Genomic DNA, 27,983 nt, shown 5'->3' with positions numbered 1-27,983 from the left:
GTATTTACTATATCTGTAGAGATATACTGAAACCTAACTCAAACTCACACTGGACATGAGCTTCATGAAAACTTTTGCTTTGTTTCCGCAGGTTTCTTAAGAAGAAGTAACTACAAATAATCTTTTAGGAAAAGTGTAATACTCTATTACAACCCTAATGTTAAATTGCTGGGCGGCAAAATGCCTATTTACAAGGTTCCCGCAAGAAGCGTCACTGAGGCACAATGTGCTACTGCTTTGCAAAAGACTTCACAGAATATTGTTACCAGCAGCAAAACATCTGGGCAGCAATGGAAATCACAGGTGTCAGGAGAAGAGAAGGATAGTCTACTTTCATGTTCTCAGAATAAACCTGAGGAAATAAATACGACCTATGTGATTTCAGCCTGTAAAAAAGCGGGTGACATATCAACTCCACTGAAACCCGAAGGCAGATTAACACTCCAGAGGAGAAATAGAGCAAGCAACAAATCAGTGTCCAGTAGCGAAGTATTGCCTACAAACACAGCACAGCGCATGGAAAATACACAAACGAAGAAAAGTTTTACTCTGCAGAGGCGTGAGAGGACTGGCTCCACAGAAACGAGTAGAATTAATCAGAATACTGTGCCTGGAATTGAGAATAATGACTCTGCTGCACAAAGAAATTACAGTATTGCACTTCCTCCAAATAATAATAGTAATGATACCTGTGATGTTAAACCAAGCTTTAAGTTCGCTGAGGGTCAGTCAAGCGCAAAGTTGCAGTGTAACCTGAACAGCAAAGATTCTTCTGGCTTTGTTGATGGTTTGCGTGAAACTGATACCTGTGCGCGTTTAAAATATAGGACAGATGCTGCTGACACAAAATTTAAAAACGAAGTTCCTAATTCAAAACAATTAGTTGCCTCAAAATATACGAATAGGATATCAGGTGAACAACTGAATGAAAAAGGCAATATAAATAAGACAGCTGGAAAGCAAAGGTTACAACACTTGATTATAAAACATAATAGTCTGGAAAGGCCAAGTACACCAGCAAAAGGTTCAAGAGAAGGATTTAAGCATACACCAAAGAACAGCACTTCTCAGGATCAACCACCTCTGTCTGCTTCAACTAAGCAAATGCCTCATCTTCAAATTTTAGGCAAAAAGAAAATTAGCGTCTCCAGCTCTCCTTCTGTGACTGGAAGCTCAAAACCAAATGAGAACACAGCAACTTTAGCTGAGAGCAATAGCACTCAGAAAGACTGCTTTAGAGTGGAAAACAGCAAAGTGATTGTAGCTGTGCGCGTACGGCCTTTCAATAACAGGTTTGTACTCTGGGCTTATTTCTGATGCCAATAGTAGCGTCTATAGTGTATGCTAATTCCTGCTCTGTATTTTTTGAACTGTTTAATCATTGACCCCATAAGAATATGTACTTTGAAGTTAGCCGTCATTTCATGCAACATCAAAATACAGATTTTGTCAAGAAGTTGAATTCCATTTTAAGGGATTTGGGGCTATTTTTCACATATTCTTTAGCTGAGATATTTTGAGCGTGGATACTTGTGTGTTCATCAAATATTTTTTTTAAACAATGATTACTAAGCTCTTTATTTTCTATAAGGCAATTGATTGAAATGACTAAAAATTCTAAATATATTTTTTTTATTCCCCCCTCCCCTTCCATTCAGAGAGAAAAATGATAATTCAGTCCCTGTGGTTTCCATGAGTGGTTCAGAGACAACTGTGCGAAATCCAGCCACAAAGCAAGTTTACAGCTTCAGTTATGACTTCTCTTTCTGGTCTTTCGACAAATGTCATCCTACTTTTGCAAGCCAAGCAATGATTTATAAAACTTTGGCAGTGCCGCTCCTAGAAAGAGCTTTTGAGGGCTATAACACTTGTCTTTTTGCCTATGGACAGACTGGTTCTGGAAAATCATACACGTAAGTTCCTAATAATAGTTGCTAGAATTCTGTAGGAGCCGATTGTTATGCAATGCAAAGTTTTGAAAGGAGGTTGTATGGAATAGATTTCACAGTTACTCATTTGTGTTAAAAAATTGTTGTGTGTTTTAAAACAAAAATAAAATAATAAGGCAAAGTTAGCTGTAAAATACTTTTATGTATTTTACACTGACCTCTTTCTATATCTAGTGAAGAAAATAAAAGCTCTTTTCAGAGATTTTAGTGAAGAAAACCCCTTATTAACACTGAGAGCTTCTCAGACTCTCCCAACGGTGTTGTTCAACACTGCTTATCTTGTGCATGAAGTGACATGTTCTGAAGTACATTATGTTTTTTGGATAAGACCTTTATGGGATAATAATTCTAATTATGATCCTGACTGTTTCAGAACTTTAAATAAACAATTCTGGATGTTTGTGGCACTGCTTATTGAAATCTAATCTTTACACAAAATAATCTTGGACAAATAACATTTTGAGAGTTTATAGCCAACTTTATGTACCTTATGTATAGTTTTCAATAGAATGTCTAGCTAACAGTTTTGTTTCCAAGCATGCACATATTAAAATCAATTCTGTGAGCTATATAATTCCCATGAGGTGCTATAGACTTTTATATGTATAGTTGGCGACTAGAGATGTTTCTATTTAATTTATAATAGATAAAGAACTTAGATAGTGGTAGGATTTTCCGTTTTAAGTGGAAACTCGTTTTTTGCTTATGATGTTCATTTACCTTAGCCTAGAAGAAAGATACACTCAGTATTGTGACTGTTACTCTATTTGTACATTTGTTGTTTGCTGGATTTGGGTTTTTTTGTTTTTTTTTTTTTTACTTTTCCTCCACCTTCAGATAAGAAACTACTTACCTTTCCCCCCTTTGTATTTTAAGAGAGGCTGAAATGAGTATCAGTAATAGCCGTGTCCAGGTCAAGCATGCATATTTGTGCTGACAACGGTGTTGTGCAGCTGTGAGGGTCTCTAGACTGTAGGTGAGCTAGTGGCGTTCTGCAGTGGCAGAACTGGACACAAAAACTGCCAGGGGTGAAGAGGGACTTGCGTTAGTGCACTGGCAGGGTGTGGAGAATATAACATGCATGCATGTTAGGGTATCAAAAGTCTGTAGGTTTACTGTTTATAGCACAACTTACTCCTTAGTTGCTGCGGAGTTTTCATTTTACTTGGGTTTTCAACCCATTTCTCAATGGATGAATTGGAAAGACCTCTGGACATCATCTTGTCCAGCTCTCTGCACTGACATAGATCAGGTTTATTTCTGTTGCTTAGTACTTGTATAACTTAGAAGCATATGCCATTTCAACTTTGGAGCTATACAATTAATATGAAACTTGTTGTGGAGGGTTACCAAATTGACCTAGCAGTTTCTTTGTAAATACAGGATGATGGGATTTGATGAAGACAGAGGAATAATTCCAAGACTTTGTGAAGATCTTTTCACGCGAATAGCACAAATGGACAAACAACAGGCGGTATGCTTATGCTATTGAGTTTACATTGAATTATGAGACAACTGATGCAATTGGGTATTTTAATACCTGCTTCCTTCTTTCATTTTATTACTCGGTGCTGGTTGGTTTATTGACGTCTGTATTCTTTTGCCAATTCAAATCTTATTTCTGCTAGTAGTTCTGATGAACAGGGTTTCCTGAAGAGTCAAAATCAACATTGTTTTGCTTCTTTAATGACAGTAATGTAAAGAAGAAATATATTTTTGATGTGTCAGTAAACTAGGAATCCTGTCTCTGTATAGCATGTTTTGCAAGATAAAATTTACGTAAGGAAAGGTAAAAAGAAATCCTAGTGTTTTCCATGCTCTCAATGGAGGCATATAAAATAGAACTCGAAAAATATGAATTTATCATTAAATATTGTCACATATCAAAGCCAAATATGCTTTAGTAGTACTACATTTCCAGTATTTCAGCTCAGTGTTCTTTTTGAAAGAAAAAAATCTACTATCTCCACCTGGATTTTTTTAAGGCTTTCAAATTTTTTTTGTAAACAAGGTTTACAAAAAACTGCTTCTGTTTTGAGACTAAATCTTTATTCATACATAACTCTGTAAAGGAGTGGTCTGAGTGGGGATGGTCTGGGGGTGGGGATATATGGATTTTAATGTGAATTCCTATTCTGTACCTAGGGTAAATGGACTTAAAACCAACTAAGTGGTAATCCTTTCCAGAGTATTTTAATGAAGGTTTGCAATTCTGTTTCTGTCCCAGTGAATTTGTGTAATAATGATAACTGTAACTGGAGTCACAATTAACATCAACTCTGAAAAACCCATTTTTAAACTTCTGCTTTAATATCTTGAGAAGAAAAGACCCGAACTGAGAATGCAAGTAGGCAGGGGGTTGGTTAGTGTGCATTCTCTGGTTATATTTATTTTTCTGACTGCTGTTAAGGCTTTTTGAACACTGAATTTCTGGTACTGAATCACTTCTGAGGAACCACCTTGCCTACAGTACGGCACCTGGGATTTCAATTGTGCATCTAAAGCTTTCTACAGCAATAACACAAATCATAATTTGTGGCTGGAAACTCTGAATGTCTTTTAAAATTGTGAAAAGGATTAAAAATGCATGTTTATGCTCTTTCTTGGATAAGGAATATTTGATGCAAAACACGCTGGTGACAAAGGCTGGATTATGTATTTTTTTCTCAGTGTGCTTGTCCATGCCTGTTAGAACTGACTTGCAGGTCAGTAGACCTTAATGTTCAGTTAAGCTCATGCAGACAAACTTTTTAGTTTTAACTATGTGTATTTTCTTTATTGCTTTGAATGCTTGAATTCTTGACTTTGAATCCTAATTCCAGTGAACAGGTAATATTCTGATCCTATAGTAGATTCGATAGACACTGAGAAATCCAAGGTCTTTTATTACTGAGTTTTGCTAGAGAGAGTAACTTCTAAAAAATGCAGAGTTACTAGGTATGTTTGGTTATTCTTTTGCTTTTGCGTTGTGAATAAGTAATTTTGGTGCTGTGAATTGTCTTGGATCTTGTATTTCTCCCTTCGGTGTCTCTTAAAGAAAATTCCATTTTATTTATGGAAAAAGAAAAGAAAAAAGACCTGAATGCCTTCAGAGGAAAGAGATTCATTTTCATGAAAGCTTGTTTTTTTTAAAATTTGATGTAGGTAGGACCAAGGTTTATTTTTCCGTTGGGTCATTCTTTCCCATGTTGGTATATTGACGACATCAATCCATGACTTCCTTGTTACATATATCATGCCATGGAAGTCCAATCCCAAAGCAAAAGATAGTAGTGCAGGTACTATACAAACAAAACTATGGTTTTTGGGTACTAAAACCCAAACACTGAAATCCTCTTTTTTTTGTGTTTTGTTTTGTTTTGTTTAAGCTTGATAGCTGTCATCAGGGAATGGCTGTGGATGGAAGGATGGAATTGCAGTAAATTGTGCTCTTTGCAATAGCAGATCGCTAGCTTAGGATATAATTTCTCTTGGAAAGTCCATTTAGTACAAATGCTTATAACATTGAACAGCGGGATCTGGTAATCTACGTTGATTTTTGAAACAAAGAATGGTGAAATCGTTTTGTGGCTGATTTCTTAATAACTCTTATTATTCATTTTATTAGGTTTTGTATCATCTTGAAATGAGCTTTTTTGAAGTATATAATGAGAAAATTCATGATTTGCTTGTCTTCAAAGCTGAAAGCGAACAGAAGAAACAACCAGTAAGTTGCTCACAGAAACAAGTGTACACATAATCTCAAAGTGGCAGCATCTGTTCTGTAAACACAAATGCATGGATGATAAGTGATCATTGTTTTGTTATCTAGGTACCACAGATTGCTGTGAATAATGGGATTCAAGGAAAAAATAATCTCACTATATGAGTTCAAGCAAAATGCTTGGTGCTTCAGAAATGCTAAGCAATAAAAAAATCTTGCTGAAATAGAAATAAAATGATTCAGCAGACTCTTTCAAAACTGTTGTTAATATATCTCTTTTTCTGCAAAATGATGTTCTTGCCACCCTTCATAACAAGTCTCTTAGAGTCTTACTTATCTAAATCTCCAGATAATTATTGAGAGTCTTTTATGCGGCATAGTTTGAGTTATTATCTTGTGATTTAGATGGAGTTCTAAAAAGGATGACTAAGTTGGAAGGCTTCCAATGGTGTTTAGGGGGTGGGTGGTAAGTATTTGCCTAACTGTATTTGATCCATTGGTCTCGTCAGTTCTTAGCGCTACTGAAATGTCCATTCCCTTTCTGAGAATATCTGTATTGTTTCTCTACTGGGATGTCTGTTTGCCATGGGCTCTGTATCTCATTGCAGTCCATAGTATCTTCATGAAAAAATGTTAATATTTGCAAAGGGGGAATTTTTCCCCACTTTATGGGGAAATACTCTGTGTATTTACATTGCCCAGCTACAGAAAACTGCTATTGTATAAGAGTTTAGCACCAAGGTAGATAATACCTTTCAGGTTCTTTGCCTTGGATTGTTTACCACTTACAGCTATGGGACTGTCCTGAGGTGCCTTTTTTTCTGTTAGTTGTTTCCCAAGAAGCTGGAGGGTGGAGGGGAAAAAAAATCAGTGGCCTGATGAACTAGTTAAAGTTCACTAGTTGAACTAGTTTAGCTAGCTTTTAATGCTTGTGTGCTAGAAGATATGAAACAATAAATTGAAGAAATTTGTGTTAAGTAGAGGCTGTAGGGAAGGAATCTATTGTGTTTGATTCATTTAAAAAAAGTATTTTCTGTACATTGACATCTTAAACACTGTCCTGGCCACTTGTGTGCAAGCCATGAATGTTAGTTCATGATAAAGAAGATGCACAGTGTTTGACTTGCTGTTGAAATAAGTCCTTTATCCTAAACTTGGGACTTACGTGGTCTAGTTATACAGAAGTACAGACTATACCCTTGTTTATAGTAGGAGTGCTTTCATGTGAGTTTTGTCAATGATTCTAAGCTGAGCTATTTAACTTGGAAACAGAATAGATTTCTGTTGCAGACCAGATTTTGTTTGTGTGTTATGTAAATATCCTATACAGGTACTTGCAGTTAGTTCTGTGAGCAATGGCTGGGTGCAGTCTGCTGTGATTTGTCGGGCAGCTGGAAAAATTCAGTTGTAGGTATTTTCCTAAAAATATTATCTTTGATGATTCATGCTAAATTTTGTTTATGATAAATGTCATATTAGGGATGCAGACAGACTTTCTCTTAGTTTTAAGATATTCCTAGGTTCTAGATCTAACTAATTCACTCTTAATAATCTCTCTTTTAAAATAATTCTTACCAGCTTCGTGTAAGAGAACATCCAGTGATAGGACCATACGTGGAAGGCCTGACTGTGTAAGTCTTAACTGGTTTCATTTTAATGGATGTATCATGTAATCCTGGAAGAGTGTGCTAATTGTTGTTTCAAGGCTCTGTGAAAGCTTGCGGGCTCCCCAGGAAATTAAGCAAGATCTTAGTATCACATAGTTTATAAAAATGTGTACGCATGTCTAGCTTGACTTGACGTATTTCCTTTAGTGTATTGCTTTAGTGAATTAAGTATGTGGAAGGTGGAAGTCTCCAGACAACTGGAGCTTTAATGGTATAATTGTATTTTGTCTGTAACTGGGAAGGCATTTCAGAACTCGGGCAGCAGGGAAAACTGTAGAAAGAAAGCAGTCTGAACCTGAACTCTTTTTTTCCCACCTTAGGAATGTTGTTACTTCTCATTCTGATATCCAGGTAAGAGATATTTGGTTACTAAAAGGAAACACGAGTATTTCTACTTGCTCCTTTCTTCACTACTGAAAACTAAAGTCCATGGGTGGGAAGAAAATGCTTTACAGACTACCCAGTAGTCTATGGTTTTTCAGCTGATTTGTAAAAGGATAATGAAGATGAGTCCTATATAAAGGAGTTAATTAGATGCATACAGGGAAGTGTCACTCTCTTCACATGGTCATCTCTTATGTTTAAGCTTTAATTCCTCCCTTATACAGTCATTGTTTGTGTTAGAAACTTTATTTGTGAACTTTTCAATCTTCAGTTAACTACCCAAAGTAGGTTTTGGTTTCGTGTACTGACTTTTATCTCTTACAGAGTTGGCTTGAGCTAGGAAATAAGCAGAGAGCAACAGCTGCTACAGTAATGAATGACAAGAGCTCTAGATCTCATTCTGTCTTCACCCTTGTCATGACACAAACCAAGGTATTGCTGGGAGTTTTATGTCAGTTCAAATCAGGTAGTTGTTCTTTGTGCTGCCTAGGAAGTTGTTGTGAGGATATACTTGAAGATGAGTAAATCACGGCGGATTTTAACATGGCTTTCTACAGAGCAAACTTATTTTCTTTTACATGCTTTGAGTAGATTCTCATGACTCTATGCTACATATGTTTATAGAAGCAATGTAAATATCTAGTAATATTTCCAAGCTTCTGAGTATGAGTTTTGAGATGTAACTATAAGCCAAATTGAGACCAGACCCAATTTCACACTGCTGCTGACACATTTTGGCTTCTAAGAAGGTTAGGCTGTGCGAGAAGGATAACTGTGCTGAGTTCCTGCAGGTGATGAGCTGGGACAATAGTAGGAGAAGCAGTTTCTCTTCAGTTTCAACACAGTTCACTTAAATGTTTCCCTGCTTCAGAATGCCCTTCCCTTCCGTGTGCCTCCACGATACAGGGATTAAAACTTCTCATCTTATTTACGGATGCGCATAAAAGAAAACTTGCCTTAGTGAGATGAGTACAAAAACATAAGTGAAACAGATAGAGCTCCTCAGAAGATTACAGACTGGCAATCTTCTCCATTCACAAATAACTTGTTTGTTTGGGGTGTTTTTTTTTTTTTGATTGTTCTTGGCTGGTTTAACTTTTTGGCCCAATTTCCTGATTTTCTCCTTCCTTCTTCCTCTCAATGTTCACACCACTAGATTATTTTCTCTACCAGAACTACTCGTGAGACTTTTCCACTGACTGCTTAGCTGATCTTCATTGAGCTAAGTCAGTAACAGCTTACCGATTTCCATGGTTATTGGATAGCTGCAATAGTCAAACTTCAGACCCAACTCCATAGTTAGCTAATCTGTTGTGTTTGTAGCTTATAGAGTTATTCACCAACAAATAATACTGTAGTTAAAAGACTAAGTTAATTTATCTTCAAGGGATGTACATGAAGGTACCTGTCAAAAAGTAAATAGAAGTGTCAATTTTAAGTGAACAGCTTGTTAAATTTCTGCTTGATTTCGGGCTTTTCATTTTGGTTCAAATGCAAACATCTCCCTTTTTTTCCAGGTGGAATTTGTGGATGAAGAACAATGTGATCGTAGGCTTACCAGTCACATAAATCTAATTGATTTAGCTGGTAGTGAATGCTGCTCAAAAGCTCAGACCACTGGAGAAAGGCTGAAGGTAAATAAAGATTGGAAATGTGTGGAAAAAGATAGACTCCAAAGGATACTCCTAAACTCCAGAGCATCCTCACCTACTAGGACTCTTGGGCAGGAGCTGTAGTTATAAAGGGATATAGAGTCCTTTTGCTTATTAGTATTGCCCATTGCTTATCAGTATTGTCTTCTATGACATTCTTGCTTCTTATTGTTGTTTTTTAATCAGTGATGGCATTTAATATTGTATACCTGTGCCATACATTGAATAAGCAACAACAATAATAATAAATCAACAGTACAGTCAGTAAAATCATAAAAGTAAATACTACTGTATATTAGTAATTTTTATTTTTGCTTTGTGTAGGAGGGTGTGAGTATCAATAAATCACTGCTAACCCTTGGAAAGGTTATTTCTGCACTCTCTAGACAATCTCAAAATGGAAAGAAAATTTTCATTCCTTACCGGGAATCTGTCCTTACTTGGTATGTATACTTCAGAGTTTTGTTATATAGAAGTAAAGGCTTTCTCATCTTAAGGATTCGCCTTCTATTCAGGAGACATTGCCTTCCTTCTTTCTCTCCCTTTCTTTCAAATGACCTATGGAGGGAAAAAATTAGCCTGTTGCATCAGGTAAAGAATGAACAGGACAGTGATTTGTAATTTAAGCAGCTAACAATCACCTTCAAATAAGTAGCAAGACCTTAGGTATTTTGTATTTAATCTGTTCAAACTGAGAAGTTTTTCTTGCATTGTGGGAGCTGGGGATTGACTTCTACTGTCCTGTCAAATGAAGGTTGTTAAAGGAAAGTCTTGGTGGGAATTCGCAGACTGCTATGATTGCTACAGTAAGTCCATCTGCCAGCTGTACAGAAGAAACACTCAGCACTCTTCGCTATGCAAAGCAAGCTTGTTCAATTATCAACATTGCTAAAGTAAATGAAGACATGAATGCCAAACTCATCAAAGGTGAGGCTGATACCTTCTGTCTTTTACAGTTTTTATTTGCCTGTAGCTTTAACTTATTACTCTATAAGAGTTGTTACTACTGCTAATCTATTGTGTTGACTGACCGCTTGTCAACTAGGATAGTACAGTCTAGGATATCTTCCATTTTTTTTCTGAGGTTTTTGAGTTTGTTTGGTTTTTTTTTGTTTGATGTGGGTTTTTTTTTGTTTTTTTTTCCCCCCGAAGTTCAGATGGTATCTTAAGCTGCACTTGAGAACCTGGAATGGGGAAAGGTGTTTCATTTTTAATTAAATATGAAGTTACATTTTCTGGTATTGTAATGAAATATCTAACCCTTATTTTGTCTTCACTTTCTTATGTGTGCTTTTTGTCTGGTTTGTCTACTGTAGAATTGAAAGCTGAAATTGAAAAACTGAAGGCAGCTCAGAGGAATGCTCTGAACACTGATCCTGAAAAATACAGACGTTATTTGCAGGAAATAACATCTCTGAGGGTAAAGCTGCACCAACAGGAGAGGGACATGGCAGAAATGCAAAGGTTGGGCAGTTCTTAATGACTTACTTTGAAATAGAAATGGTAAAATTTATATGCTGTAATTTTTCTCCTTATATGTTGTGTTATTTTCCCCTTAATATGTTAAGTGCTTGGAAAGAAAAATTTGAACAAGCAGAAAAAAGGAAATTAGAAGATATAAAAGAATTGCAGGTATGTTTTCTTTCTTCACTTCTCTGTCTATAGGAGGTAATACAGCAACCCTTATATAAGAATTAGAGTAGTTGTAAGATCTAGTTTCCGTAATGCTATGCTTTTAACAGACTACTGTGATGTCTTAGAAGAATTCACTAGAGATATTTGAATGTATAAAGTAAATTGCTTTTTATGCCGAACTCTCTTTTATCTAGAAAGCAGGAATTGCGTTCAAAATGGACAACCACTTACCAAACCTTGTCAATCTCAATGAAGATCCTCAGCTTTCTGAGGTCCTCTTGTATATGATCAAAGAAGGAGAAACTACAGTTGGAAGGCATACGCCAAATTCGAAACATGATATCCAGCTTTCTGGAGTGCTAATTGCTGATGACCATTGGTACGTAGAGTTCTTTTTGTACTTGAATTGAGATCAGGAAACATTTCTTCTAATCTTTCCCTTTCTTTTGGAGTCACTCTTTCTTCCGCCAGTAACAAAATATGGTCTTCTAACCAGGAAAATACTACTATGGGGTAATTTTTGTACTGTTCTTTGATTCTGTTCCCTCTAGAAATTCATTAACTGGGGTAGTTTAATTTCTTTATTTCATTCATGTAGCAAAATTTTCTATTTGTGCAGAAATGCTGGAAAAAGACCTGATTAAATGATGCATACAGGGATGTGTCTGGATTCGTTTCCAAAATATAGGTTGATGTTCATTAATTATGTGTGTTTAAACTAAATTGTATGAAGGCAATCAGTATCTGGGAAAACAATGACACAACCCTGTCTAAATCATGAATTTTAGTCTATCAAGAAATATAATTTGCAATTAATATGAGTTACTGATATTGCAAATGTTTCTTGTTTTCAGTATTATAAAAAATAGTGTTGGCAAAGTGAGTATTATTCCACTGAAAGAAGCAAAGACATACGTAAATGGGAAATGCATTTTAGAGCCAACAGTTCTGCACCATGTAAGTAATTGATCTGGTAGGAGTAATATGTGCATGTGTGGCTTTCTTAGCTTTATTAACATTTCAGCTTCAGACTGCAGGTTTTCTTAGAAGGCTCTGTAATGGTAAATATTTGTCTCTTACTCTTTGATTTCTAGCCCTACAAGTTATGTTTTAAGCCCAGTACATTTACTTATAAACCTAAAAGTTATAGAGCACACTTCTTTTTGTTCCCTTTCCCAACAGGGTGATCGAGTGATCCTTGGGGGAGACCATTATTTCAGGTTTAATCATCCAGTAGAAGTTCAGAAAGTTAAAGGGCCATCTTGTGGGACTACGTTTTTGCATGATGGTCCAAAAGATTTTGAATTTGCAAAGAATGAATTGCTTATTGCACAGAGAACACAGTAAGTATTATATATTCTTGTTCTAGAAATAAATTATTGTTAATGTGACCTTGCAGTAAGTTTAAGAAATCAATAACTTAAGGAAATAAAGGAATTTTTTCCTAAATAAAGGGAAGTTGGAAAACAGCAAAGGCATTGTTGACTCCAATTATAGTGGAAATGGAAGTCCTGTACTTAGCTGAAGTGAATGTTACCTCTAAGAGATGATCACCACTGTCTAGACCGGTTGCCATGAATGTAGGCTACTGTTAAAGAAACACTGAGCTCGAGAGGTTCTCAAAGTAGTGTATCTCTTGTGTTATATTTCTTTCTGAGCACATAATGAGTTTGAAATTGGCTTTTGATGTTGTAGAGAGATTGAAACCCCAAAAAACAAATGCCTTAGGAAAATGAGAAGAAACCGAAGTTATAACCTTGGTCATAACCTGTGATGGGGGAGAATTTGAGACAGTAAAGAGTTATTTGTACTTGAGTCATTCTTGGGAGTTACTAAACTGCAAGACTCAATGACGTAAAATTTACTTTTCTTCATCTTAATGGGATTTAGTGAGTTTATATTGCAATTCTTCATTTTGTGAAAGGTGCATAATAAAATGAATAGATTCTAAAATTCTGCCGTATCTTCTGCCTTTACTGGTGTCTGCATTTCCCTATGAAATCTGAACCATCTAGGTAAAGTATAAAAGTTATTTAAAAAAACCCACAACATATCCTCATATTTTTACTGTTAAAACTAGAGGCTCCTGTCATGATAGATGATAAGATTATAACCTCTGTGCTGCCAGTAAGAGATTAATGCCAGCATTCTAAATGTATTATACTTCAACTTGTAGGCTCGAATCAGAAATTGAAGAGGCACGACTCAAAGTGAAAGAAGAAATGATGCAAAGTGTCCAGATTGCAAAAGAGATGGTTCAACAAGAACTGACTTCACAAAAGGAAGCTTATGAAAGCAAGATAAAATCACTAGAAGCAGAGGTGGTGAGTTGCCATTGCATTGTTAGATCAAAACTATCAGTGGAATAAGATGGATGCTGTAATATGGGGTTTCTACTTGTTTGTGTGCTGGTTTTCTTTGGTTTTTTGTTTGTTTTGTGGTGGTTTTTTTTTTTTTTTTGGTCTTGCATATTAGAACAGTGTCTTGGGGAATCCTAGGCCTCATTCATTTTAAAAAGAAATCAGCCTTACTAGCCCAAGAAGTTATTAAGTAGGTATCCCCTTCAGAATTATTCTAGGGGTTTGGTTCATAGAATTAGGCAAGAACTAAATGTTAATCCAGTGTGATTTTGATGAGGGGGTAACTTTATGTGAAGAAAAATCCCTACAAATAATAACTTCCTCTGAGACTTTTAAGTTACTACAGTGTTTTAGTTAATGTGTTTTTTTTTAATTCCAAATTTGTATGCTGCTTTGTTGTTAGTCCTCTAAGTACTTTTACAACGTATGTAGGTCTACATAGAATAGTAGTAAAAGTAATAATAATGACAGAGTATCTTATTTCTTAAATGTGCTACAGAAGACATAATGTGATGTTTGTGAACAGGGATGTACAATTTCATTGCTGGCACTGGGCTGAGTAGTCCACCAGGGCCACATGTTTTAAAGTTACTGAAATGAAAAAAAAAACCTTAATATCTGCCTAAGTGATAAAGAATGCTGTAGAAGTGGAGTAACTCTGCTCCTCTGTCCTTTCCACATTAGAGAGAAGAATCTCGTAAGAAGCAAATCCAAGAGCTGAATAACCAAAAAGCTGCAAGTAAAATACAGGAGCTGGAGAAGGTGAAACAAGATCTAGAGCTAGAACTGCACTTCAATAAGAAGCGTATAGAAATGGAGACCTTGGCTACCAAGCAGGTAATTAAAAAAAAAATACCAACAAAACCCCAAACCAAACCAAAACTCCAGCTTTTTTGGTTTGTGTATTTTTTTGTTTTGGGTTTTTATTTTTAAAATAGTTGTAAGTAAAATGTGTCTGAATTTTTTTCTTCTGTGTGACCTTATGCAAAGATCAGAGCAGTAACATATCATATTACAATCTGAATATGATATTGTATTAAATTTGGGGATAAACTAATGCTGACCTTATTTCTTATGTAATATAGGCTGTTTTGTTCACGTATCAAACCTTAGTGACTGTTGCCTAAGCCAGCTATCATAATTCCAAGCATTAATGTAAGTAACGACTGTTCTTTCGCTGGTGTTCAGATGTTTGACTGCTGCAACAGATGTGACTTTATTTTTTTAAAAAGTTGTTTCTTTATAATTTCAGTATTTTTTTAAGTTTGTCAATATCTAAGCAAAACCAGAAAACTGTCAGAGTTTGAAGATGAAGGGTTTCGTATGGAAATGGCAGAGGTCCAATATAAACTTCATTCTGTTCTGAGAGTCTATAATGACAGCAACAAAAAAATTTGCATTAATTGTTTTGGATTATTTTCTTTTTTTTTCTTTTTTTTTATCCTTCCTCCAGGCTCTTGCAGATCATACTATTCGTCATGCGAAGATACTTGAAGCTCTGGAAGCTGAGAAGCAGAAGATTGCTGAAGAAATACACAACCTTCAGAAGAATCGTGGAAGTGGAAATAAAACTATGACTAGTATGTATATACATGATGTTGCAAGGGCAATGCTAACTTCTATTTTGCTTAGTGGGTTTGGATTTATTGGATATGGATCCATAAGATGATGCTTCTCTCTTCTAACACTTCTCTGATGATTCTGAATGGGAGCCTATTGGCTGCTACAATTGTTTCCATTCAGAAGCTATATATACCAGACAGTGCTAAAAGCTCTATTTCAATCACGGTCGGTGTGGTTAGCTGGGTATATGTGTAATCTGTATCTATTCCGATTCCATAGTTCTTCTCCAGTCCAGATGAACTTTTTCGACATTAACTCATTGGGGAGACTATAGTAACATAATTAATTCTGTTTAGTTTTCTATGCAATTAGTCTAATACGTAGTGTCTGGTGCTATGCCTCTTTCTGAAATGACCTTTAGCTGACATTTTATAACAGGTTATCTTGGCTGGGAAGGTCTTTTTTGTTTCCTCAATGTACAGGGAATCCACAAAACTATTGTTGGCTAAATTCCATTCAAGTTTTTTGGGTGGATTTCTTTTTTTTTTTTTTCTTCACCTGAAACTGTTGCATCACATTGTTTGATCCACTTACTTATTTTGTGCTATGTTCTTTATTAGTTCCACTTAACTGGAATTCTCTGAAGCTATCTGTGATGATCAAAGAGGCAAACACCATTAGTAATGAATTAGGGAAAAACACTGTTTTCTACAGGTGAGTAGCTGAGTTAATTATAAGGGGGTATATATTGAATTTTTATATATATATAAAACCCTGGAGGTCTTTAAGGCCAGGTTGGATGGGGCCTTGAGTAAGCTGATCTAGTGAGATGTCCCTGCCCATGGCAGGGGGATTGGAACTAGATGATCTTTAAGGTCCCTTCCAACCCTAACTGTTCTATGATTCTATGCTATAGATATAAAATATCTATATATAGAAAAATTGGGGGGTGGTCTGGATGTGCAGTAAGCTGTTTGCTTTTCTTCCCACAGATTTGTTAAATAGAACGTGACAAATCAGTTTTCCCAACTAGCTAGAATTAAGTGTGTAGTTTAGCCGTATTAATTTGTATTTCAAATTTGAATTTTAGATCAAGACTTTAAAGGTATATCTACAGACAATTTTGGACCCAGTGGGCTATACCGTGCTTTAGTCACACATTAAGGTGCTCCTAAAGCACACTAACTGCCTTCCTTTTGGACCAAACTAAACTGAGGAATATGAGCTAGCTGCTGGGAGGTATTCAGCTCACAGGACCACAACAGAATTAGTTAATAGTAAAAACCTCAGGACATTCATAGATTGGAAATTGAGTGCTTGGGACCAGTTTTTTCACTCCACGTCTCTGTTGCTATGCCATGCTACTTGCTAGTAGTAGCTGAAGGGTGTTTGGACCTGTTTATTACTCAGGGGTTCTTAGTATGAGCGGAGATATATTTTAGTGCAGAGGAAACTCTAGCATTTTTAAAAAAGCGACAGTAAATGCAGGTAAGCTAGCAGATGTATGTGTTGCTGTGTTTTTCAGATGTTGTCTTTTTCCATCCTTCAACAAGAACTCTGACAGTAGAATTCTGTAGCATATATTTGGTCCCAAGTTTCTTGAGAGCCAAGAGTTTGTATGCTAGTATCTACTGCTATTTCTGAATGCAGGAATTCCTTTTTTCCTTTACGTAAAAATAATCGTAAGGGCTATGCTAATATATGCTTTGTGAGATAACTCTCTCAAGCAGTTTCTGTGTTTGAAATGAGAAACTTATGCTCTGTATAATCCTATTTACATGTACCGCAATATGAATAATGATTTTTCTTTATTTTTCTTTTTAAAAAATAAAATCCTCAAATTCTTAGGCACGACAAAATTGATAAAACGGGAGCAGTGTCTTCTGTTCAGGTGCAGGTTCGTAACATCAAACTGGGAATAGCAACTTTCTGGAGCCTAGAGAAATTTGAAAGCAAACTAGCAGCAATGAAAGAACTCTATGAGGTCAGTAACAACTGAAGAAAAAACCACTAACATTCAGTACTATTTTGTCAAAGATAAAATTTTGATAATCATACAGGTGGGCAGTCTTGCAATCTTTTTGTTTATGTTATCTTAAACAACAAGAATGTGATTTTTTTTTTTAATGAAACACATGTACACACATTTGTCCATCACACAGAGAAAGGACAGTAGAAATCAATGACTTTATTGAGGTCATATTGTGTACAGTGTGTGAAGCAGTACAACTAGAACCATTTTGTGGTTCTGGCTGTTCAATTGTTTGTGTTCTAGAGGAAAACGTGACTTCTTAAAGATATCAGTTGAATTTTCATTACTATGCTTATCTATTTTTCATTGGTTCTGGTAAGTTAATTTGCTACTGATTGCTTTTGTCTGTGTGTGCTTTAGATTCTTCAATGGGAGTGCTTTTCAAAGTATTCATAATTTTTTGTTTAATAGACTGACAATTAAGATGCATATTAATCCTTTGTTCGAATTCTCTTGCTTTTAATTAGACAAACTGGGTACTGCACCTCTCTAAATGTGCAGTACCGCATTTTGGAGTGTATCATACTATCTTTTGTATCGATGAGGAGAACACAAAATAGAAGAAAGGGAGAAGTGGAACCAGTGCCTGCGCTTGCTTCTGTATCCACAAAAATGCCACAGCCATGGGCTAAAATCTTTGTAATTACATAAAGGTAGATAGTGGTTCCAAATTACTGAATGCAGACAAGATTACAGTGTCAGCTCTTATTTTCTGGGCGGATGGTATTTTTTTCATCTCCTAAAGAGAGAATTGTCATAAGAAATAAGTTTATCTTTATTGACTCCTTGTGAATAGACAGGTTTTGGTTTTTTTTGGTTGTTTTTTTTTTTTTTATTTCTCTCTGGCTTGAGAGACTTAAGGACTTAAAAATACCAGTTGGGTCTGGAGGCCCTTAAAATTATTTGTGGGTTTTTTTGGTTTTTTTTCAGTGGTGGTAGAATATTCAGGGATTTTCAGTTCTCCAGGGCCGACCATCACAGTTTATTTGTGTTTTAGTTTCTGCGGTATGAATTGAAGGCTGTTTTAGACTGTGAAGAAATAATGAACGGTAAAGGAAGGAAAGTTCTGGGAGATGAGAAAGAATTGGTTAGTCTAAAGGAAGAATCCAAAGCAATCCAGTAGACATGTAATGATCTTGTATACTATGCTATATTAGTTTGGAGTTTTTTTATTAATACACAAAAGAAAAAATTAAATTTAATACCAGGTTTCAGATTAAGAGAACAGTTTGTCTAAATTTGTCCTGTGCTTGAATATGTGATTCTCTTGATCATATAAATTCTTTGCATTCCACTATCCGTATTATGTTTAACCTGGAGCATTATTGAAAAAGGTAGAAATTGCTTCAAATAATATATAAATAAATATTTAGATACTTGCTGTTTCCGAATGCAAATCACATTCTGGCATGCATAACATACTAGTTTGCAGAGGAAGAACTCTCAGCTGTTGGAGCACTGAAAGTGCTGGTAGGGAGAAATACGAAGACTCTTTACATTTCAGAATGCTCCTATTTTTTCTACCTTAGAAAATAATTGCATCTCATAAAAATTTGTTTTATTTGAAAGAATAACTTCCTCATATATGAGGTTCGGCACAAAAAAAAAAAAGACTGTGTCTATAACTTTTTATTTAACAAATTAAGAAAATCAACTACAGTTGCCTTCAGAATAGTTGCTTCTGGGCTGACACAACTGCAGATGATGCTGCCAGTGTTCAAAGCAATTCCACACATAATTTTCTGAAAGGCAGTTGAGGATCTCCACCTTTTTTGCATTCACATCTCCTACTGACAGGAAATGGATTCTTTTGAGCACTGATGTGATCTTCAGGATCTATTCACTGTAAGCCTCAGTCAATAATTGAAAAGTTTCTGTTGCGGATTTTTTCAGTTTGACAAGAAACTTGATGTTAACTTGCTGTTCGCTATTGCACACCAATCTTTTCTGACTGAGGGTAAGAAAACATCTGTATTTGAATTCTCATCCACGTGTACTAAGTGAAATGATTGAATTGAGCCTTGTCTCACTGTGCCAGGTTAGAACATGTTCCTCAATCATCTCTTTGTCTCTCCACTCCCACTCTTGGTTCCTGAGCTATAGGGTTAGTCTGGTTTTTTTTTGTGTCAGACCTTGAATTAGTACATATCTGAAATAAAAATATTTCAAAATTTTATTAAAAAAGGAAAATGCATCAAAGAAAAGCCAGAAAAAAATGAGGAAACATTCCTTTTTTTACATAACTCTAATATGCAAGTATTTCCAGGGACATAATAACATTGCCATGCTTATGGCTAAAACTTGTTTAGATCTTGGCAACAGCAGAGACTGGATTCTATTTCCTGTGGAAAACTATTGCTAAAACTGCTACACGTTTCAGATATAAAAATAAGTAAAAATTGTAAATTTTATGTACAGGTTTTTAATAAATCTGGCATGTGGAGAGAGCTCTTGAAGTTTTGTACTTGGTGTTCTGTATCTCATGCTGTGTATCTTGGTGTCTTTACTAAATGTCCATCTTGTTTGTTCTCACTTACAGCCCAAGTTGCCTGGCAGTCAGTTTTCTGCATTATAAAACCACCGTCCTACTGTTAGCAGAACATGTTGTCTTCATCCATATGTTGTATGCTTTATTATCACACTATTTCTTTAATTTAATTATTTTAACCCTCCTCCTTCTCTGTTTTCTCTTCATTTTTTCAGAGTAAGGATAGTGATAAAGCTGCTGATGTATTTTATGACCCTGCCGATGAGTGGGAACCTGACCTTTCAGATGCCTCGGTTTCTTCTCTTTCCAGAAGAAGGTGATACTAATTTGTAAGCTGCAACATGGACTTAGTGAGTCAGAATTAAGTCCAGGGACAGCAGGGTCAGCCTGCAGTCCAGAGATTGCTTGTCATGACCATCAGGGCAAGGTTCCAGGTCAAACTGGGAAGTCAGTTCTTTGGGTCCAGATCAAAGTAGTGCATGGCCAGGCACAGAGGTGGCTACAACACCACTGCAGTGTAAGTCAGCCAAGACTAAGGGTGGCAGACTCATCTTAAACACAGCATCAGGGAAAGTTGAGTAGCTCCTGTTGAATCTCCCAGCTGTTTCTTTAACAGCTACGAGACCGGCTAGGGCTTCTCAAACAACTTTCTTACCAATGCTGGCCTTGCGCATTGACACCGAAGCACCCACAGCCAGACCAGATAAGTTACCTTGTCTAACTGGCAGTGGGGCACTTTACAGGTCATCTGCCTTCTACCAAGAAGAAAAGCCATCCTACCTGGCTTTCCAAAAGTGATTCATTCTGTCCGGCAAGCAAGACAAAAAAAAAAAATCTAACGTTTCTGCTTTCTGTGGTCCCAGTAAGCAGTAAAGAAACGTGGGTTTTTTTAATCTCAAATTCTAGATAATAATCCGGTAATAAACTGGTAGCTTAAAGATAGGAATGTGGAATGAAGATCCTGCTATAGTAGCAGGTGCCTGAGGAAAGTAAGAAAGATCTATCCTATCGTATGTACTGTCTTGCTTTCACTCTAGTTTAGGTTTTGTCACCCATTAATTAAAAGCAGAGGTTTGGTTTTTTTTGCCTTATGTCTTTTAATATTCACTGAGGTTTCAGTGGGTATAGGGAGAGATTTCTTTAATTTTTTTTGTCATGTTTTCCCTCTCTTATCCTTTTCTAGAAGCAGAAGTTTCATGAAGAGCAAGAGAATTTCTGGATGTTTGTCTGAGATAAGATTACAACCAATTCAGAATATACGGACTTCCTGTGTGTCAGGTACTTTCTATGGCAGAACATCTTTCATTTCACACTGAAAACTTTGAACTAGCATACGTGTAAAACATGCACTGCTAAGAGTCTTTGAAAAGACAGTGTGTGTTGGAAAACAAAATGAAAAATATCCTGTTTATGTTTTTAAGTTTATGATATCGAAGTCATAGCAGTAGGGTTTTTTAAATTTTTGGTTATTGGGGCAAAAACTTCCTGAGCAGCACTTCTGACTCTTGAATAAGAAATTTACATTACTCAGCTTAACTATGTGAGTTGACTGGAGAAAGATAATAGTTCATGTAACAAATTACCAGGGGCTGAATCCTAGTTTGATAACTTGGAGACTTTATTTGGGTTACTGCTATTCATTCACGTACTGAGGCTTGGGAAGCCCCAAGGTTTTGTCAGGTTTTATAAACTTTTCTTTCTAAAATCCTAGGCGCTTCAGTCTTTCAAATATTTTTATGCATTCAGTTATTTTAGTCTGGCTGGATTTGTTATTTTCTGTCTCTCTGTAGGTTTGATTGTTGAAAAAGATGGATTCATATTAAAGAATTGAACTATGGAATTTGTGTTTGTACTAATCGAATATAGGAAATATGTAGAAAGTAGTATGAATGTTTTTTCTGACTTACTATATTGAGTAGGGGAGGATTGGTCAAGAAGTGGTGTAAAATAGTCATTACAAAGACACACTCTAAAAAGTTTCTTGCATATGTTTTGCTTTTACATCATATAGGTTCACAGAATAAGTCCAGTGTATGCCCAAGTCCAAGCTTTTCTGAATCGTTTCTTCCTGGAATTTGCAAGGAATCTATAAGTTCATCTTTAGATTTCCTGGAACAGAATCATGAAGGAGGAAAGAGCATAGCAGATAGCCTCCTAACCAATTTGTTTATAATTTTCTCTGGAGTTTCTGCCATTTCAAAAGCCTATGAACAGCAAGGTGAAGAATGTCAAGAAAACTGTAAGTCTCATTTTCCTAACAGTTTAAAGTAAACATTATTAATGACTTCTTTTTCAGATGCACAAACATTTATATGTTTGTGTATCAGAATTAGCATTCCTACTTTCACATGCAAAGGAAACTTTCTCATCTCTTTTTCTTGTAGTTTTCTCTCTTGATCGTGCTGCTCAGTCCTACAGCATCAGAATTATTTCTGCTTTTGAACAGCTTGTGGTTCTAACCAAGCTCTGGCTTAACAATGTCCAAAAGTGCCCTGGATCTATAAAAGCTGATGAAGAAATAAAACAGGAAGTAAAGAACTTGGGAAGTTATTTACAATTACTGTTGCAGGTACAGTATATTAAAGAATTCATCTGTGCGTAGAGGCGTTCTAATGCTTTAATACAATGTTTACTACAAACTTGTTAGAAACATTTAAATGTTCAACATATGCAATGACAAATGAAGGCACCTGAGGAAGATGAACACCAAAGGCTGCATTTTTACTGGCTAAACCAGTACTTCTGTATGCTAGTTCAGAGTAATGCAGATCTTTCTATGCTCATAGCATAGGTTCTTAAAAATAAAAGGGGAAAATAAAACCCGTACTGACAAGAGCAAATACAAGTTTAGATTGTGAAGTGCTACTCTTCATACATTTATAAAACAACGGCCAGTAAATATAACTTTTGTTTATGCTACAGCCTTGTGAAGGGTAGGTTTTTTTACTCGTGTAGGTATAATGATACCGTTCTTCTCTGTGCTTGCAAGGTATGGTCTACTAGGTGGGCTAGATAAGCCACTGGAAATAGGAATATCTAAAGCTGAAAATGCCTCAAGCTATTTTGTGCTGCGAACTCCTGTGTTAAGAGAGCCCTTTGGCCACAGATGCTTTCTGGCTTCAGTGAATTATATGCTTTTATTTCTCAGGGATGTTCTTCAGACATATCCTCAATGGTAACAGAAGCATGCAGCAAAGTAAACCAGACAGTAAAACAAGCAATGAAATACATAGGACACTTGGCAGTTGTCACAAGAGCTGATATTTCCTTTTCTGAAGAGAACAATATTCCTGCGACTATTCTACAGGTGAAAAAAATGTTTATTAGAAATAGTGATCAGAAATAGTAGCTTTAATGTTGACATCACATTTGTTTTCAGTAACTAGGGTCAGAAAAGAATTGTTACATGTAACAATTTGATCTACTGAATTAAGTATTTTCAGAGTTTATCTAATACTTCATTTTTATGGTGAAAATGGACCCTTGAATTTTTTTCTTAAAAAAAGAAACAAACCTCACCCTTCAAATCTAGCTTCCACCTACAAAGAGAAAGAAATATTGTGCTTTTAGGATTGTGTCTGCACTGTGTATGTCTACCTATTTCACTGAAATGCAATAATTATTTCAGTAATCTGTGATTAAGTACCACACAGAATTTTCTGAAATCTGAGGAAAGTTAGGAAAAGGAGTTTAAATTTCTGAGCCTTTGTGGTCCAAAAATGACATGTGACTGAATAGACCAGCACTGAACGACTTGCTCAAAACAAAATTATGTTTCTAGCCCATCATGGAAAATCTGATTTAAGTCAAGGCCATATCAATTCCTTTAATCATTGTGTTTTGAACCTTTATTTTAAAAGGAATTTGTACTTGCCATTTATGACGGAGTAGGCTCAGGGCTGGAGTTGCTTGTTGGTACTGTACAGGAAAAAGCAAGAATGGTGCAGAAAGAACTCGCACAACAATATCCACAAAATGAGGTGAGATGCAAGTAAGATTAAAAATTACAACTCTATCTTAGAGACACTTTCTAATTTCCTGTAACTTTTCAGTGATTCTGTCCAGAAGTCTTATAGTAGGAATGGAGTTATGATTAGCAACAGAGGTTTGAGATGGACGAGTGGTAATACTGATTACAACCTTGCAGAAATTTTTACAGCATTTATCATTTTGCCCACATGTAGACTGAACATTCAAATCTATTTTATTTAGAACAACATCCCTGCATTGGAGGGCATTTTATGTAAAATTTAATAGTGTAACCATTAAAAAGAGGGAGAATATGAAAACTGGCACAAAGGAGCAAGCAGACCTTGTATTTTGTATGCTATTTATTTTGATTTGTAAAAAAAAAAAAAAAATATTTTGTGTAAAAATATTTTTGTGATCACTTCATGATCATGGAAATTATTATTTTATATTGATAATGGTAATCACTTCTGCTATTACTACACTCGCTGTTATTGTCAGGAAGATTATTAGAAAGTTTGAAGACTTCACTTTGGTATACATGATTCTTCCAGTCCTCATCCCAAACAGCATGCTATCTAAATATTAAAATAATTCAGTGTTATCTCATAAGAGGTGAGTCTTATGTGCTTAATGCTTGGGGTATGCTGAAGCATTTTAATAAAGTTAGCACTTTAGAGGGAAGCTAGTTGACTAAAGGAACTATTTTATAACACAGAAACTAGAAATTTCCTACTTGATTTGGTGTCATTCACTGAAATTGCGGCTGACCTTCAAACACTTTCCAGGCTTATTACCAGCAGTGGTATTTTAATTTGAGCAACTTCTTAATAACACTTTATAGGAAATTTAAAGCAAATTATTTATCTACTATTGAGTTGTTTGTCACCTTCTAAATTTATTGTAATATGAAAGGGAATTACATCAATAGGAACCTTTTATCTCTCGTAATAACGCCTCAATTACGAATCTTGTAATTTTAAGAAAATATAGAATCATAGAACAACCAGGTTGGAAGAGACCCACCGGATCATCGAGTCCAACCATTCAATATATTCAATATATATTGAATATATTCAATAAGTTCCTACTGCCTCAAAATAAACAAATGTGTGCATACTTTTGTTTCCTCCATCCCACAGATAGCAGTTTAGCAGTTATGTTCTATCAAATAGAATAGATTCAGGTTTTGTTTTTTTTTAGTATTCCGAACTCAGTATCTCCTGGGGAGGAGTTGCTTTTTCATGAAACAAACACTGTTATTGGTGCAGCTCTAGTGTATTTTGACATTTAAAGCAGAGAAGACCTCATTACATGCTGCATTTAGTAGTGGGTTGGGGTTTATTTTGCCTGGAGAGAATTTTTTTTAAGCTACAGCCTGTTTTGTGCTTATATTTTGGTTAGGTGGCAAATAGTGAGGAAGATGGTATTCTAGGGAGTTACGCAAAGTAGAGAATAAAGTATAAGGAATAAGCACTGCACTTAAATATTTTGGTAACTGTGTGAAAATTTCAATAGGCAAGTTAGAGCACTCCTTGGAAATATGCTACTGTCTTAGTGGGCGAGCCATTTGGGTAGAAAAGCCTGCCTGAATTACAAGGAAATACTTTGGAACTAATGAAATGTTCTTCAGCAAGGTACTAGGTGTATATAGTGTATGTGCCTCCTTTCAGGGCTGAGAGATAAAGGCTTGTTCTGCCTTTTTTCCTCTGACTAAACATGTTTTGTACAGACAGCATGCAAGGCCAAAGGTGGCAGTTCAGCTGTGTCTGAGCAGTCATGTCTTATGCCTCATGTGTTTTAATTTTTGTTCTTTTTCTTCTAAGTTGAGAAATTTGCAGAATTGTGGCCAATAAGAAAATATCAATAAGGAGTTGGGATATATAAAATACTTATTTACAAAGAATTTGTTACTACTCAAAATCTGTAATATTTTGGATAAAAGGTTCAAATTGGTTGGAGAGGAGAAATAAATTGCTTGTCTCAAGGAAAGCAAGAATTTCTTCCTACTCACTTATTATCAGTATTGTCATTTCTAATCCTACAAGTAATCGTGAAACTGTCTATAGTCTTTTATGTTCCTATCTGCTTGCTTAAGTCCCAAAAGTTTCCTGTTTCCACCAAAAAGAACTGAATGGTCTGCTTTCCAGATGATGCTGTTCACTTGCAGCAGATTCCCATGAATCTGTAGGATTCTTGTATGTACTTGTTGCTGGTGGAACCGATGTGAGGTCGGGGGGAGAAAAACAGAATATTAACTAAGAGCTTTCACCTGCTACTCTAGAAAGACACTGAGACAAAAATTACAGGACAAGCTTTCTTCAGCAAATGCTTAAATTGGCTCGTTCGCTCATCCCATGTATGATGTATCCCTTGCACATACAGTTAAGTGTTTGCTACCATTTGAAATATTGTGTGTTGTGTTGCAGGAAACATTGCTTCTGCTTTTGAATATTTTTCTTATTAGTATGACAGTGTTCATTGTTATCCTTATAAAATAGTAACATACCTTTTACTTTGTCTTGAATCAAGTGTACATTCTAATGACAAGTTTCTTTGTAGATTCAAAATCGAATAAAGGATAATGTTTTGGCATTAGCCAGATTCCTTGAAAATAACATGTCTTACTGCAGAAAGGTAAGAGAGATGTTTCACAAAATGAGTGCTTTGAGCCTGGGTTTTATATTTAAAGGATGTGTTTAACAAAGAAGAGGAATTGAAACTTCCTTCTGTATATGTACAAGTGTATGATTACATGTCCTGTCTAAGTGCTGTCTTGTGATTGGAATGCTAACTTCTCTGGCTACTGTATCTCCACTCAAGACTATTAATATTTTATATTAATTTTACTTAAATAATTTCTGGAGGTTCCTGTTCTCTTATCTTCTTCGTGCTCATCATGACCCGCCTAACAACCTGTTTTGTTTTCTTTAAATGTGAAAGCTTCATATTCAGTAATGCCATAGTAATTGTGTTATAACTTGCTGCAATGGTTCTTGGCCATAATTATTGGTATTTTAAATTAAAAGCCAGGATAGATAATTTAATCTACCAAGAGATAAACCTTTTCTGGATTTGTTCTTTGTTTCGCCTCCTGTCAACAATCTGCACTTTTTTTTGGAACAATCTTACGTTTTGTGACTTGGCATCACTTTCATTTTGTGTTGCAGCATCGGCCTGTGTTATGTGACTGAATGCATAATAGACATGTTTAATTGTTAATATGCTGTCATATATGTGGTTCTTCTTAAACTGATCTTTATTAATACAGAAAGAAACTGGATCTCAGCTACCAGAAGAAGAATCTCTGTATTGGGAAATAAAGAAGAGCACTAACATTGCTGAAAAATATTTGGAATTGGAGCAGTGCCTAGCTGAAGTCTGTCAAATCGTTTCTTCTACGTTACAAGGTATTTAGCTGGGTTATTACCTGTCTTGATAGTAACCTGTGGACTGCAGGAGACCTGTAAAGCAAGAGGAAGGGAGGATGACCTTGTCACTCTTCGCAAAACGCCGCATTTGGTATTTCTTGCTTTTGTTTTTCATAGGGTCGTACAAGAACACAAGCCCTCTCAGAAGCTTTGCAGATAAGATTTGTATCATAGCTGGATATTTTAACAACTATTTCAGTTTATTGTCTGCTACTTTTGCGAACAATCCTATGCAGAATGTACCCATGCCTTTTATGAACCTGGATGAACTGGACTCTCTGGTTGATTCCCTTATTATAAATTTTGAACTTGAACAAGGACAACGGTCGCTGAAATCTCAAACTCTTTATAATGAAACTTCTGAGGCTCAAGGAGTACAGGTTGAAACAGGTGCAGTTGAAATTGCTTGGAAGAGGAAAGAGATTGCAAAACACACAAATGAACACCAGTCTTCACCTCCATTTCGTGAAGAGCTTTCACCGGGTAGGATACAGTGGGTATGAAATGCTGTTATCAAGAAATTCAGGGAAACTCTCCCTTCACATGAAGGGAAAGCAATATATCAAAAAAAAAAAAGCGCTAAAATTTATTGCTAATGTTATTAGTAAGTAGTATGAAAGTAAAAGGCATGATTGCATGAGGATAAGTACCCTGAATTTCACAAGAAAAGATGGAATTCCTTAAGGGGCTATTAGTACCTAAAATATAGTGCCTTTTGTTTTTATTAAAGCTATTATTACCTAAGCCTATAAGAAATAATTTAATACAGTAAGTTAAAGAAACTATTGGGGGTAATATGAATGGAGAAACTAAAAGCTGTTAGGGATTAAGTAGGAAACTCTGTAAGTACTTGGTGGGACATTTGCATCTCTTCATCTTAAATCTTTAACGTGGGATTCTTGTACAACAGTAGGAGGAGACTCCTTTGGGGGGCATTTGTAACATGCATTTATGTTGCATAAAGTTGGATAAGATGACTGCCAGACCCCAAAAACTCACAAAAATTCAAAGAAAAAACTTTGTGTTTATTTCTGTAGGGGAAAACTATGACAGATAGTAAAAGTACTTTCCAAGCTTATTTGAGGAATGCTTTTTCAGTGATTTTGTAGTCCATTGAAAAATCTAGGCTTGAAGCATAAGTGAGGGTGCT

At 35.8% G+C, this 27,983-nt stretch overlaps 1 protein-coding gene across 1 annotated transcript; it reads left to right on the top strand.

The window, feature by feature from the left end:
• The first annotated feature begins 98 nt into the window (after window positions 1-98).
• KIF14 (kinesin family member 14) lies at window positions 99-27,983 on the top strand. Its single transcript, XM_069862033.1, has 29 exons — window positions 99-1,292; window positions 1,659-1,913; window positions 3,333-3,423; window positions 5,557-5,655; window positions 7,231-7,283; window positions 7,640-7,670; window positions 8,028-8,135; window positions 9,221-9,337; window positions 9,680-9,798; window positions 10,110-10,282; window positions 10,672-10,819; window positions 10,924-10,987; window positions 11,185-11,369; window positions 11,845-11,947; window positions 12,173-12,333; window positions 13,167-13,314; window positions 14,035-14,187; window positions 14,804-14,930; window positions 15,534-15,627; window positions 16,762-16,897; window positions 19,649-19,749; window positions 20,617-20,711; window positions 21,445-21,672; window positions 21,818-22,002; window positions 22,582-22,740; window positions 23,294-23,413; window positions 25,965-26,039; window positions 26,674-26,812; window positions 26,951-27,983. The coding sequence occupies exons 1-29, from the start codon at window positions 181-183 to the stop codon at window positions 27,334-27,336; spliced, it is 4,965 nt and encodes a 1,654-aa protein (XP_069718134.1). The 5' UTR covers window positions 99-180; the 3' UTR covers window positions 27,337-27,983.

The sequence above is a fragment of the Phaenicophaeus curvirostris genome, chromosome 8 (assembly GCF_032191515.1).
Source record: "Phaenicophaeus curvirostris isolate KB17595 chromosome 8, BPBGC_Pcur_1.0, whole genome shotgun sequence".
Taxonomy (NCBI): domain Eukaryota; kingdom Metazoa; phylum Chordata; class Aves; order Cuculiformes; family Cuculidae; genus Phaenicophaeus; species Phaenicophaeus curvirostris.
This window is presented reverse-complemented; position numbering and strand designations above follow the sequence as displayed.